At 41.2% G+C, this 14,510-nt stretch overlaps 1 protein-coding gene across 1 annotated transcript in view; it reads left to right on the top strand.

Annotated features, from left to right (window-relative positions):
• Positions 1–10,304: 10,304 nt before the first annotated feature.
• LOC145402720 (uncharacterized) overlaps positions 10,305–14,510 on the top strand; it is a 51,736-nt gene continuing 47,530 nt past the window's right edge. The window contains exons 1-2 of the mRNA XM_080274688.1: positions 10,305–10,437; positions 10,828–12,040. Coding sequence (XP_080130814.1) covers positions 10,305–10,437; positions 10,828–12,040 — 1,346 coding nt within the window. The remainder of the gene's footprint in view (positions 10,438–10,827; positions 12,041–14,510) is intronic.

Below are 14,510 nucleotides of genomic sequence, written 5' to 3'. Positions count from 1 at the left end.
GAATTCTAATTTCTTAACACTGCGCACTGTTTTTTTCACTGCACAACACTGTAAATTCCCATGTGGTCTAGTGGCGAGTTCTTGCTGTTTATTCACTGTCAGAGTCTGAGAGTAGCTGATGCAGGTGGCCTAGGGGTAGGTCGCTGGGACGTGATGATGGACTACCCAATGCAGACGACTCTGAAAAGAGGCGCAAACTCACGTCCAGTGGCGACTCTGCCGTGCCTGATATGCTGGGCTGTGGCTCGGAGGATGAGGGCCTGTTTTGGGGAGGCAATGGTGTGGAGCCTGGGCTGGGCACAGTGGGTGTCACGGGTCTGAAAAAGCTGTCAATGGTTGATTGACGCAAGGAACGACGATTTTGGCGATTAATGATGGCTGCCTGAAAGTGCGTACTTCCTCCACAAGTCCCAAGGGCCCCATATCCGTGTCGCAGTCTGGGTGTTCTAGGTAGTCGAGAACAAACTCTACAAGTTCCCGGAGTGCACTCAGCTTGGGGATGGCTGGAGTAGTGTCACGCTGAGAGGAGTCAGCATGATCGTCGCCGTCCTCGTCAGAATCTTCAAGTTGGGTTCTGACACCTGCAACTGAAGATGCGATCTCGATATATCAGACATGGTCTGATACCCAGGATCGCCCTCGTCGTCATCCAACCACTCACGCACTTCGTCCACATCAACATCGTCGCCATGCGCACGTAGACGTGCATGGAAGTCATCTATATCAAAACCTAGGAAATTGTGCTCCACATCCGTTCTGAGAAGCAGACAGGACCAACCATTTTCTAGAGTCTTGACAGGGACTTCCTTCCATGCACTGGCCCAGTTGTAGATTGCAGACTTGATGTTGTAGCAGCGAATGTTTTCCAAAGTCTGCTGGCCTCGCGTGTCCCGTTCCTCCCTCCGCTCATCCTTGTCCTTGAGAACAACCATCACCTCGTCCAAAAGCTTCCTTTGGTACAGCCTCTTCGTTGCCATGATCACTCCTTGGTCCATTGGTTGGATGAGAGCAGTCGTATTAGGAGGCACAAACATACACCTAATGCGCCCATTCTCAGCCACCAAGTCCTTGTCGCACGGGTGGGCAGGGCATTATCCACTAGAAGGAGGGCCTTTACCAGGGCGCGCGGGATTCCCAGTGTCTTCGTCTGGTAATTGATGACCTCCTTGACGAAATGGCGGTGGAACCAGTCTTTGAAGATCTGGGCGGTGAACCATGCCTTCAAAGAATGGTACCAAACGACAGGAAGGACATCCATCACCCCGCAAAGACACCGAGGCTGCTTTGCACAGCCAACAATAATGGGCTTGAGCTGGTGCATGCCGTTAGCATTGGCACAACACAAAGTAGATATCTGTTGCTTGCAGAACTTGCATCCAGGTACACGCTTCTCCGTCTCCTTGGCTAGAGTGTTCGTTGGCAAAGAGCAATAGAATAAACCAGTTTCGTCAGTGTTGTAGACTTGACCGAGGGTGAGGCTCTCCCTGTCAATCAAGCCCTTCACCTTGTACAGAAATTCCTCTGCTCCATCCTCGTTGGCGTCCAAAGTTTCGCCATGAGACTTATGGTTGGTAAGGCCATGTTGTAACTTGAACGCAAAGAGCCAACCCTCGGATGCCTTGAAGTCGGGGGCGTTGTGAAGTCTTGCGAACTTCTCAGCAGCCGCTTTCAGCTCCATGCCACGCACCAGCACAACAGCAGCATGTTGCTGTCGATACCAAATCAACGTGGAACAGTCGACTTCAGCATACCAGGGAGTAAACATCATCATCCTCTCCACGTTGCATTTGTTCTTCGACAAGAAGTCAGCTGTGTACTGCATGAGTTTGTCATGGGATCTCTTGATATCAAACAAAGTAGATCGGGCCAGGCTGAATTCACGGAGGATGCGTGAGGTTGACCATCCCGCGTCCACCTTGTCCTTTATTTCCCTCTTCTTCTTCAGAGTCAACGGGGCCATCATCACACACACTAACAATAGGCAGGAGAGCCTGCAGCAAGTAGGGCACCACCACAAAAGCGAGGACCTGGACAGCCACGATGACGAGCATGCACACACAACAAGAGACGGGTGGTAAGTGGGGAGGATGCAGGGGTGCTCTAGTGGATGGCAGCGGAACTATGCACCAAAACACAGCTGGTCCGCGCTGCGTGCGCCGAGTTCAAATTATGGGGGGGGGAAAGAGTCAGAGTTTTTTCTAATTTTTTGTGATTTTTGGGCAATTTTGGGAATATTACATCCTGGGACCAAAATGTCCGGTAAGTGGGGTGTCTGGATAGTACAGGAATTACTGTATTCATTTGCACACAAAAACACACATACAGACATACTCTATATGATAACACAAATCCACTGGATATGGTAAGATTGCCCGCTAAAGAAACAACTCAAGTAAATAAATACCCTGTCATGTTCCTTAAATTGTGCCTGCGATTGTTTGCTTCCGGCATAATGGAAGAAATTTACTCCAAGGTGCTCATAGTTGGATTTCATTTCCCATTTCCCAAGTGGAAGATAGGTTAGGTTAAATAATTAGGTACAGTTAAAGTAGGTTAGGTTAGGTTTAGGTAAACTGTTAGGTTAGGCAGTTTAAGTTAGGTAAGACGTGTGTGAATATGTAAGATTATGCATGAAATAATAAATATTGATCTAGGCTCATGCTGTCCTGTCGTCAATTATTATGGATTATCTAAGGATGAATTTATTCAGCTGATCCAAAAATATACTGAACTGGAGGGGCTACATATGACTTTTGAATCCAGTGCATTTGCCATTTTTAACGTCCTGTGATTGTAGAGGGTTTTGTTGGTGACAAAGTACAATAAGTTAGTGTACCAGCACTAGGCTGGTGTTGGAAGCAGCCACTCTACTTTGGGAAACAAATGCGGGAGCAATCGGTAGTTAGCTGTTGTTTGGTGGTGCAGAGGTGACCCTACTGTAGGCTGAGAAACTTGGCATCCATATTCACCACATAGGACTTATCAGATCTGTGATATATTCAGTGGAAGTTTTTTATCAACTCCAGTCTGTCTGGCTGAGCAGACCCATCAGCTACAGGCAAGCAACCGACCCTGCAGCATTGTCCCATGCACTGAACTGCTGTTCCTTTGCGGCTGACTGCCTCACCCTAGCAAGGTGTGGGGAATAATGTGGAGTTTTGGTTCCTGGATGACTGCCACATTTGCATCTCTCCAATCATTTAACAGGGGTACCATAGTAGGTCCCACTGCACCCTGTAAATTGGTTATATTGTTACTTGGCAGAGTTGTAATGGTTTCCTGGGTTATAGGAAATTAGTGGGTTTGTCACTCAGGAATGAGCCACCTGGTATGGAAAGGGGAGTAATAAAAGGTGACAGGAAGGGAATGGAGAGGTAAGATGAGAGGAAGGCAGAAACAGAAAGAAAATGAGAAGGGGGAAAGAAGTAGGCAGCACTACCATACATCAAGTGACTGGATGATCATTGCCACCACCTACTACCTTCAGTCAGTGTTTAAAGTATGTCATTACAATTGCTGTATTTATCTTTCTTTTAGGAGTACAGTAGAACCTCTCTCATTCGGACTATATGGGGGGAAGGGTTGTCCGAATTAGCAGATTGTCTGGACCATCAGGGTAATCTCCAGTTCATACCAAAAACTATCTACATATGGTATGTTTGTTAATTATTAACATATGTGGCATATGTCAACCCTACGTAACTGCAAAAGATGAAAAGATATTAAAATAACCAAACTAATCATGTACGATAGTTTTGTATTGCATAATTTACAGGTAAGGCCATGACAAGAAACTAGCCTACATTTTAAATTGTAGTAAGTGACTAAGGCCCTTGTAGGCAAAAAAATAAATTAATTAACTAATATTTGGAATAAAAATAAAACTTATGTAGGCAAAAAATACATTGTCATCTTTGGCATACTGATAATGCCCATATGGGCAAGAAGCTAATGTTTGATGTACAAGTAAAGCACATTTAAATACAAAAAATAACCTACAGTAATCATTAAACACTGCAGAATATTCTGACCCATTTTTGTGTAAGCAAACTCCTCCTTTTAGCACCTTTATTCATTGCAGAAGCTACACTTGCCTTAAGGGGCATGGTAAGGAGGATTAACTTTTGAAATACAGCGTAAAAATATAAATGGTTGGTGAACTAGTTGATGGAACAAATGCTAGCGTGTGTTTAAACAGGCGTCCATGTTGCGACCTAGCGTGATCCGAGACTAAACGAATGACGATCGCTTTCCGCGCCGATACTGAAAATTACTTTAGAATTACTTTCAACATATTTTTGGAGCTCTTTATTTTTAAATTTTGTCTGAATTAACAGAAGTCCGGATCAAAGGGGTCTGGACCAAAGAGGTTCTACTGCACTTGACATTTAATCTTTACTGCTTTTTGTCCAATGACTTCTAATTCTGTTACATGGTTATTGATGTAACATTAAGTATTTGTCCACCTGGTACTTTACTGTTGTGTGGGTAATTAAGTGATCCATGATTCAGGTATGTGGTGAGAGAACAAATGGACCTGCACAAGGCAGCTTGCAGTCAGTTCATCGGAGGAACTGATGTCGATTCTGTAGACCCCAGCTAAAAGGTAATGATTGTGTGAAGACTCGGATCTTCATGCTGACGTTTCTGGCTCTGTCGTTATAAAGTGTTGAACAGTAAGCCACTGTTTTGCTTGGCTAATGTATTCTCAAGTTATACTGTACATTGTGGAAATGGAATCTTCACAAAAAGAAGCTTAAGAATCCTCCTTTGGTACAGTCATTACTCGTTTTATGATGGGGTTACGTCAGGTCATACCTTATCATATACCGATTTTATCTTAAACCGGGAGATTGAAACCCATTATAAAAGGGGGGTTACATCAACTCAACTTCCCAGAGTCACCTAACCAAGACTGAACCATAAATGACAAACCACCTTCATTCCTTCCTGTGTTGGTCCAAGTCGTCTCCAAGTCGTCCCCCCCGAGGCTGGGGGACAGCCTGTGCTTACAGGCACTAGTGGTCAACCTCTGAGTCAGACAGGAACAGGTTAAGGGGAGGGGAATCTGGCCCATACCTGCACCAACCTTAGCACTGGGACCCTTACCTGCACCAACCATAGCACTGGGGCCTACACTGGCACTGACCTTACCACTGGGCACACAGATCCACAGTAGTAATCCCTTAATTCACACGAACTTTTTTCACAAAATTTCGGTTATCCACGAATTTTTGTACAATAATTAAAACATAAAATTATAGTATTCAAATAAATAATTTTAATACAGTATACAAGAGAAATAAATAAAATATAAAAATGCCTGCCTGCTGCTCGTGTGCATGCATGTGTGTGTGTGTGTGTGTGTGTGTGTGTGTGTGTGTGTGTGTGTGTGGGAGGTCAGTCTACCACGTACCACACAGTCAGTTTGAATCTGACGGTTGAACCGTGCGTGAGTCGTGAATTGTTATTTGTGGCCTATTTTTCTGCCTTCCAATGATTGCTTGCCTTGTTTGCCAATATGGGGCCTAAGCGTGGTGCTAGTGATGCATGTGGTAACACACCAAAACGGACTCATAAAATGATGTCGCTGACAAAGAAAGTTAAAGTGTTGGACAAACTTAGGGAAGGAATGTTGGCGACAGTTCGCCATCAGGACGATTCCTCCTCATTTATTTACATACCAGTTTATTTAGCAAGTACAGTACACTAGTTTTTTACTTATATGAGTTATATAATCCCCCTGAAAATTAGTTATTAAAGTATTAATTACAATAATAAGTACTGTATATTTATAGAATGACGTGGAATCGTCCATGTTTTGATGATGAGTTGACCTAACAGTGAATTGTCTCGGAACCGTATGTTTGGGGTGAATGAGTCAACTGTTCGTACAATAAAGAAGGCAGAATGTAGGATACGGGAGACAGTGAGGGCTAGTGCACCAGACTGTGCTAAAGTGTCTCCGCCTACATCTGTGAATTGTCTCGGAACCATATGTTTGGGGTGAATGAGTCAACTGTTCGTACAATAATGAAGGCAGAATGTAGCATACGGGAGGCAGTGAGGGCTAGTGCACCAGACTACTAAACTGTCTCCACCTCTGCCTGTGCTTGTCAGCTTTCAGTGTTAAATTTCTTACATTTTTGTTGTTTTTCATACTTTATGCTAGTTTATTATGTGTATGTAGTGCATAAACAGTATTATTCAGATGTACGGTAATACACTTAATACACATGCATAAATATATGCACACATGGGCAGAACATATATGCGAATTTACCACATATGATAAGGGTCTGGGAACGTAACCCTCGCGTGCGCTGCACGCCGGGGCCGCCATCTTGCCTGAGACAAGCGACGGTCACCTTGCGTGTGCCTGGCGCTTTCCGATGGCAAAATCGTTATAGCGGGAAATCTATTGTAAATCGAATTTTGGGGTGGGACCTTCCTGTTATTGTAAACCGAATCTTCGTAAAATGAGTAATGACACTAATGGGGAAAATTGAATCAGAAATTTTCCCAAAGGTCCCTCTTTTGGCTCTGTAAAAAGCATTTTGTTATCTTCAGTACAGGAATGATATACAGTACACTATGGCTTACTGTCAAACTATGCCACAATTGATGTTATCCATGTCTCTGGTGCACAATGATGAAGTGGCAGGAAATTCTAAATACATTCCCAAAGTAATATGGCAGTTACTTGATCATTACTCATGGAAGGAACATCACATTTCAAGTGTTAAAGATATATTGATCATGAATTTCACAGTAAAGTGATATTAATTGTCAAATAAATTGTCTCGTTTATAAGTTAGTGTTGTACACAGAGTTTTGCAAACCAGCCCTTAATCATACTGAAAGACACAGCATTACAGTAAAAGTCCAATCATTCGGCAGCTGATTATTCAGTAGATCCAGTATGTCAGCAGTTTTGAGAACTAGTCCCATTTACGAAAGTCTTTGTTTGGCAGATGCTTGGAATCATCTTGGCAGTCCAGGCAGTGTTATCTATGACTTGTAGGCCTACTGTTTTATTACACTTGTATATGTTCACTAGTTTCTGTATTTATCAGATGCAAGTATAGCACTGTGTTGATTACAATATTTCACAATATCATATAGTACAGTAATCACCCCCCCAAATCAACAAGGGTTATGTTCCAAGCCCCCTCGCTAATGCTTGAAATTCGCTAATTCTTGACATCTTCCTGAAAATGATATTTACCGGTAGTTGCGTAGCCCATGACCTACTGGTACTGTAATGCATTACCCATAAATAAACGTTGCTTGTTAAATCTGTTTCCCCGTTGTTTGTAGCTGTACGGCTGTGACAGCTCGTTTGAATCCTCAGCATAGTGGTGGAAGGGACTGTCCTAAGTGATTAACTAAACCTAACCTAGCTGAGCTTAACTGTACCTAACAATTTAACCCGTGGATTGCGCAATTACCAATTTTTTTTTCCACCCCATGGTGTGCAAAAAATGAAGAAAAAAGTTTTTTTATTTTAGTTTAGTTTTTCATTTGGTGAAAGAAAAAATAACCTCTCACACTCTGTCTTTGCGTAGGGCCGTGTGTAATTTTATGTGGGGGAGTATTGAAAAAACAAAAAATAAATTGCTTTTGTTTATCACAAACCTGAAGATAATCATCCAGCGCATCATCTGTTGAAAAGAAAAAAATCTCCCTCACTCCGTCTTTGCGTAATGCCAGTCGTAAGTTTGCTAGGGGTGGAGTAGTTAGCTGTGATGCATGGCCAGCATAGCTTTGGCTGTGGCTCGCAACATGACCCTACCCAGCCAGAGCTGTGGCTTGCAATCCACGGGTTAACCAAACCTAACCTAACCTAAAGTCGGAAAAAGACAAGTAAACTGGAGGAATGTGAATTGGTAAGGTATTTCTGACGAATGTTAAATGTACATTTAGCACTCATTCTTTTGTTCGTTTCTGTGTTTATATGTGAAAGAGAGAGTATTGATGCAAACAGTAATGTATTCCATTAATCCCTTAATAATCTCCGGCATTGAACAATCCTTTTACTGGTGTCAGTGACATTGAGTTAGTGTGAGCTGTAAAAAACCGTGAACAATTATGGAAAGGGAACAAAGGTCACTGGTATGTTTACACAACTCTGCGCTACCATCCCAAACAGTCAGGCTGTCTTAATCTCAGATGTTTTCACCCATGTGGTAAATGCACCGAAACTTTATGAATTCTTCCATGAATCATAGCCTGGGTTTAGGAAGCTAATTAACACATTGCTAGGTGCACCAGACGATTCTCTTCACATCGTTAAGACAAATAAACTGATTTCATTAGAATGGAAGAAATTTACTTTACGTACTCAAAGATGGATTAAATTTCTTCCATTTAATTTTCTTAAAGACGTGAAGAGAATCGTCTGGCACACCTAGCAATGTGTTTTTTAGCTTCCTAAGCCCATGCTATGATTTACAGAAGAATTCATAAAGTTACGGTGCATTTACTATATGGGCGAAAACATCTGAGATTAAGCGACTGCCTGACTGCTTGGAATGGTAGCATTCAGTACAGTTGTGAAAACATGCTGGTGACCTTTGTTCCCTTCCCATTATTATTAACAGTTTTTTATAGCTCACACTAACTCGACGTCACTGACACCGGTACCGTAAAAGGTTGTTCAACGCCGAGGGTTATTCAGGCGTTGATGGAATACATTGCTGTTTGCATCAATACTCTTGCTTATAAACATGAAAATGAACAAAAGAGTAAGCACTAAATGTACATTTAACTTTCATCTGAAAGACCTTACCAATTCTTATTCCTCTTGTTTATGTATTTTTCCGACTTTTATTTTGTTTGGAGAGATTACTGTACATAGTACTCACTTCAAAATCAGTCATAATAAGTTGTGATGACAGTGGTCACCAATAGAAATGATGTACTGAACGGGTAGGTAATATTCCGTATCATTTCAGCCTTCCAAGAAGTGTTATCTGTGACTTGTAGGTTTACTGAGTCATTACACTTGTATATGTTCACTAATTTATATATATTTCAGATTCAGGTATAGTACTGTATTGATTACAGTATTGTATAGTATCATACAGTATAAAGTACTCTCTCCAAATACATTTTTAATACCATAAGTGGTAATGACAGTGTTCACAAATACACATGAGGTACTTAGTGGGTAGGTTTTTCGATTATTCAGCAAATCCAATTTCTCAGCATCGGCCCAGTCCCATAGATGTCGAATAATGGAACTTTCACTGTATTTCTTTTGTTATTATTATATGCATTTCCCTATGTCTTTTATTGCTGTCCCTATTGAATAACCATAAAAAAAGAATCTGAATATACATTTTTTTGTCACAAAGCATAAATGAGCTCCATGCAAAATTAGGGTTCACTGGACAGTGTCATTAACTTCATTGAGATGCTGGTCTAATGGCAGCTGTTGTTGCAGGTTCACAGCTGAAGTCAGAGCAGTAAAGCAGTCATAAACAATCTCGTCATCAGGTGCTGCCTGAGTAAGATTTTAAATATCAAACAGGACTGTGGCCACATCTTATGTTGTGTCAACACATTCAGCAAGAGGTACCTTGGTCAACAACTCGGGGGTTATACTCCATGTAATGTCCTCTGGAAGAATCCCTCCCCCCCACACACATAGGAGCTGATCTTGGATAATTTACCTGCTGCAGTATCCTTTGCAATACTTGTTGTAGCACAGACAATAGGTAACAGCTATTGAAATAAGGAAGATGGCAGTAATTTCAGTCTGATATGACAGCCTGACCCAGCAGTGATGGACTGTGTATTTAAAGTTACATTTCAGAAGCATTCGAATGTGTTATTAATCGAGTGTATATTTAAAGGAAGTCTGTGTTGAAGTTTTTATCATTTTTATGGAATTGCAATTATTATCCAGTAATAATGATGAATTTTTGACATTGTTCAGTTGTAATGGGAGCATCTTACAACTGAGAACTGGTACAATAAAGGTAAGATATTGGTGATAGACAGCAAGATTAACACTAAGATAGAATCGTTGAAGTATGCTTGAAATTGAGAGAGGTGGAAGGAATGATATAATGGAGGTGGTAAAGGTAGAACCAAATGCAGAGTGTGAGGTAAGTGATAAAATAATGGTGGTGGTAAAGGAAGAACCAAATGTAACGACAGAGTGTGAAGTAAGTGATAAAATAATGGAGGGGGTAAAGGAAGAACCAAATGTAAAGACAGAGTGTGAGATGAGTGATAAAATAGTGGAGGTGGTAAAGGAAGAACATAATGTAGAGTGTGTGGTGAATGATAAAATAATGGAGCCAGTAAGGAAAGAACCAGATTTAAAGTGTGAGGTGGGTGAAGATGTGTTCCTCAGTGAGAATGAGATTAATCAGGACAAAGTGACCCTCTCGCCTGAAGTTAACCAGTTCAAATGTTTAGAGTGTGGTAAAACATTTCCTTTTGAGAACAAGCTTATCCAACATGCAGTAGTTCATTCAGGAATGAAGAATTTCAAGTGTGATGTGTGTGGTACACCATTTCATTGGAAAAGTGCTCTCACCAAACACCTATTAACTCATTCTGGCGTGAAGAATTTCAAATGTGATGTGTGTGGTAAACTGTTTAGTCTGAAAAGTACTCTCACCCAGCACCTATTAAATCATTCAGAAGTGATGAATTTCAAATGTGATGTGTGTGGTAAACTGTTTGGTCTGAAAAGTACTCTCACCCAGCACCTATTAAATCATTCAGAAGTGATGAATTTCAAATGTGATGTGAGTGGTAAATTGTTTGGTCACAAAAGGACTCTCACCACACACCTATTCATTCATTCAGGAGTGAAAAATTTCAAGTGTGATGAATGTGGTAAACTGTTTGGGTACAAACATCATCTAGCCAGTCATCTGTTAATTCATTCAGGAGTGAAGAATTTCAAGTGTGATGAATGTGGTAAACTATTTCGTCACAAAAGTACTCTCACCAAACACCTACTCATTCATTCAGGAGTAAAGAATTTCAAGTGCGATGAATGTGGTAAACTGTTTGGCAAGAAACAATATCTTGCTGAACACCTATTAATTCATTCAGGAATGAAAAATTTCAAGTGTGATGAATGTGGTAAACTGTTTGGCAAGAAACAATATCTGGCTGAACACCTATTAATTCATTCAGGAGTGAAGAATTTGAAGTGTGATGAATGTGGTAAACTATTTCGTCAGAAAAGTACTCTCACCAAACACCTACTCATTCATTCAGGAGTAAAGAATTTCAAGTGTGATGAATGTGGTAAACTGTTTGGCAAGAAACAATATCTGGCTGAACACCTATTAATTCATTCAGGAGTGAAAAATTTCCAGTGTGATGAATGTGGTAAACTATTTCGTCACAAAAGTATTCTCACCAAACACCTACTCATTCATTCAGGAGTAAAGAATTTCAAGTGTGATGAATGTGGTAAACTGTTTGGCAAGAAACAATATCTGGCTGAACACCTATTAATTCATTCAGGAGTGAAGAATTTCAAGTGTGATGAATGTGGTAAACTATTTCGTCACAAAAGTACTCTCACCAAACACCTACTCATTCATTCAGGAGTAAAGAATTTCAAGTGTGATGAATGTGGTAAACTGTTTGGCAAGAAACAATGTCTGGCTGAACACCTATTAATTCATTCAGGAATGAAAAAGTTCAAGTGTGGTGAATGTGGTAAACTGTTTGGCAAGAAACAATATCTGGCTGAACACCTATTAATTCATTCAGGAGTGAAGAATTTCAAGTGTGATGAATGTGGTAAACTATTTCGTCACAAAAGTACTCTCACCAAACACCTACTCTTTCATTCAGGAGTAAAGAATTTCAAGTGTGATGAATGTGGTAAACTGTTTGGCAGGAAACAATGTCTGGCTGAACACCTATTAATTCATTCAGGAGTGAAAAATTTCAAGTGTGATGAATGTGGTAAACTATTTCGTCACAAAAGTACTCTCACCAAACACCTACTCTTTCATTCAGGAGTAAAGAATTTCAAGTGTGATGACTGTGGTAAACCGTTTGGTCTGAAAAATTATCTCACCAAACACATTAATTCATGCAGAAATAAGCCTAAAGAATTTTAAGTGTGATGAATGTGGTAACCAGTTTGAGCAAAAAAGAGATCTCACCAAACACTTACTAATTCATTCGGGAGTGAAGAATTTCAGGTGTGATGAATGTGGTAAACTGTTTGGCAAGAAACAATGTCTGGCTGAACACCTATTAATTCATCCAGGAGTGAAAAATTTCAAGTGTGATGCATGTGGTAAACTGTTTGGCAGAAAAAGTTCTCTCACCCAACACCTATTAATTCATTCAGGAGTGAAGCATTTTAACCCGCTCCATCCCGACCACTTTTCCACCACTGACTCCCCCCAATCCCAACCATTTTAGGAAAAACTTTTTTTTGGCTCAAACCTTCGCTTTTGGTGAGAAACATCGAAAATTCATAGAGAAATTGCTCACCTGAGGTTTAAAATACTCATTACAGGTAGGAGCACCTCCTTACCTTACTGGGTTTTCTATCAGGCTGGCACCAAAGAAAACGAGTTCTATGGGAGGATAACTATTTCACACCACTCATAAACGGTATTTATTTATTTACTTGGTATGAATTTATATGTAGTACAAGAGTATATTGGTTTTCAAGCAGTACTATAGGCATTATAAGCTTTGTTTCACTCACTAATACCTGACCTTTTTTTGCCACATTACCTGATCATCATTTCTAACTGTTTCTTCCTCTAATGCTATGTAAAGGTTGTCCTCCACATTGTCATTGATTGGGGAATCACTCTGGCCCTGAATTTCGTACCGTGGCATGACATGGCTATACTGGCCAGGTCACTGATAACAGGTGAATTGCTGAGACAATGGCATGCAGGGGGGAGGAGGAGGTCATGCTGGGTAAGGCATTGTCCCTGCCTGGCATCTTGTTGAGGAAGGTGTCACATGTATACGTACCAAAAATGACTCGCGAAAATTGAAAATTGTGCAAATTAGGGACCTTGCAATTTTTTCGTGTTTATGTACGTCGACGGGATTGGCAGTGACAAAACGTGTGGACGTTAAAGAACGTCGACGGGACGCCGCGGGTTAAATGTAATGTGTGTGGTACCGGTAAACTGTTTGGTCGGGAGCATAATCTCACCAAGCTCCTATTAATTCATTCAGGAGTGAAAAATTTCAAGTGTGATGAAAGCAGTAAACTGTTTTGCCAGAAACAGCATCTGGCCAGTCATCTGCTAATTCATTCAGGAGTGAAGAACTTCAAGTGTGATGAATACGGTAAACTATTTAGTCAGGAAAGTAATCTCACCAAACACTTAATTCATTCACGAGTAGCCTAAAGAAATTCAAGTGTGATGAATGTGGTAAACTGTTTGGACAGAAAAAAAAAATCTTACCATACACCTACAATTCAATCAGATTACAAGTGTAATGAATGTAGTAAACTGGGCAGGAAAGACATCTCACCAGACACCTACTAATTCATTCGGAAGTGAAAAATTTCAATTGTGATGATTGTAGTAAACTGTTTACTAGGAAATACGATCTCAGCCAACACTGTTTAATTCATAAACATTTATCCCACGGGTCACGGCACATCACGTGATGATCCAGGGGTTGAAGCTCCTTTGGTTTACAAGATTTGATACAAAACTTGCTAAATCGTGGTTTGAAGAGAGCACCTGTAAATATGGTGTCAGGTGACCTCTTACGTTTCATTAAAGTCAGCTGAGTGCTTATAGGACAGCAGGACCATTCACACTTCATTTAATTCATTACCTGCATACCTCTGATGCACCATCATCACCCCAGCCAAGCCAAACTACTTCAGCAGTCCCCCCCCGTTCATTGTCACGAGTGGAGACCTATCATATGGAAACATGGCGCCAACCTACCTTCCCTCCTCTCATGTAATGCTTTGCCACCCTCTATACCCTCCTCTCCTATGATACCTTTCCTGGGCAAAAATGATGTTTGTGTTTCTTTTACTTGGTTTACACTCCCTCACTATAATTGGTGTATTCCTCTGTTGTTTGTAAATAGGTAACAGCAGTGATAAAAAACATTGTGCCTAAATGACATGCAAGTAGATGGTGATGTGAAGGAGTGCAACAGTAACATAGCAGGCAACATGCAAAGAAAAACAGCAGTGGTGACATCTATCTATCTATTGCCAGATGCCTCAATCCCGTTTGGGGTGGCCACAAACAAATCGCCTCCACGTCACCCTGTCCCCTGCCATTTCACTGCCCTACTCCCAACTCACACCCCTCTCTTTCATATACCTCTCCACCCCATCCCTCCATCTCATCCTCGGCCACCCCCTCCCTCTTCCCCCCTCCACCTCACTCACATACACTCTCTTCGTCACTCTTTCACCTTCTATCCTCTCCACATGGCCAAACCACCTCAGTGTGTTCATCATAACGATTCCTATCACATCCACATCCTCACCACAACGCTCCTTTATATCCTCA

Source organism: Coenobita brevimanus, chromosome 58 (genome assembly GCF_032717465.1).
Source record: "Coenobita brevimanus isolate Jiangsu-jjx chromosome 58, ASM3271746v2, whole genome shotgun sequence".
Taxonomy (NCBI): Eukaryota; Metazoa; Arthropoda; class Malacostraca; order Decapoda; family Coenobitidae; genus Coenobita; species Coenobita brevimanus.
The sequence above is the reverse complement of the archived record's forward strand: the minus strand, read 5'-3'. Positions and strand labels throughout refer to the sequence as shown.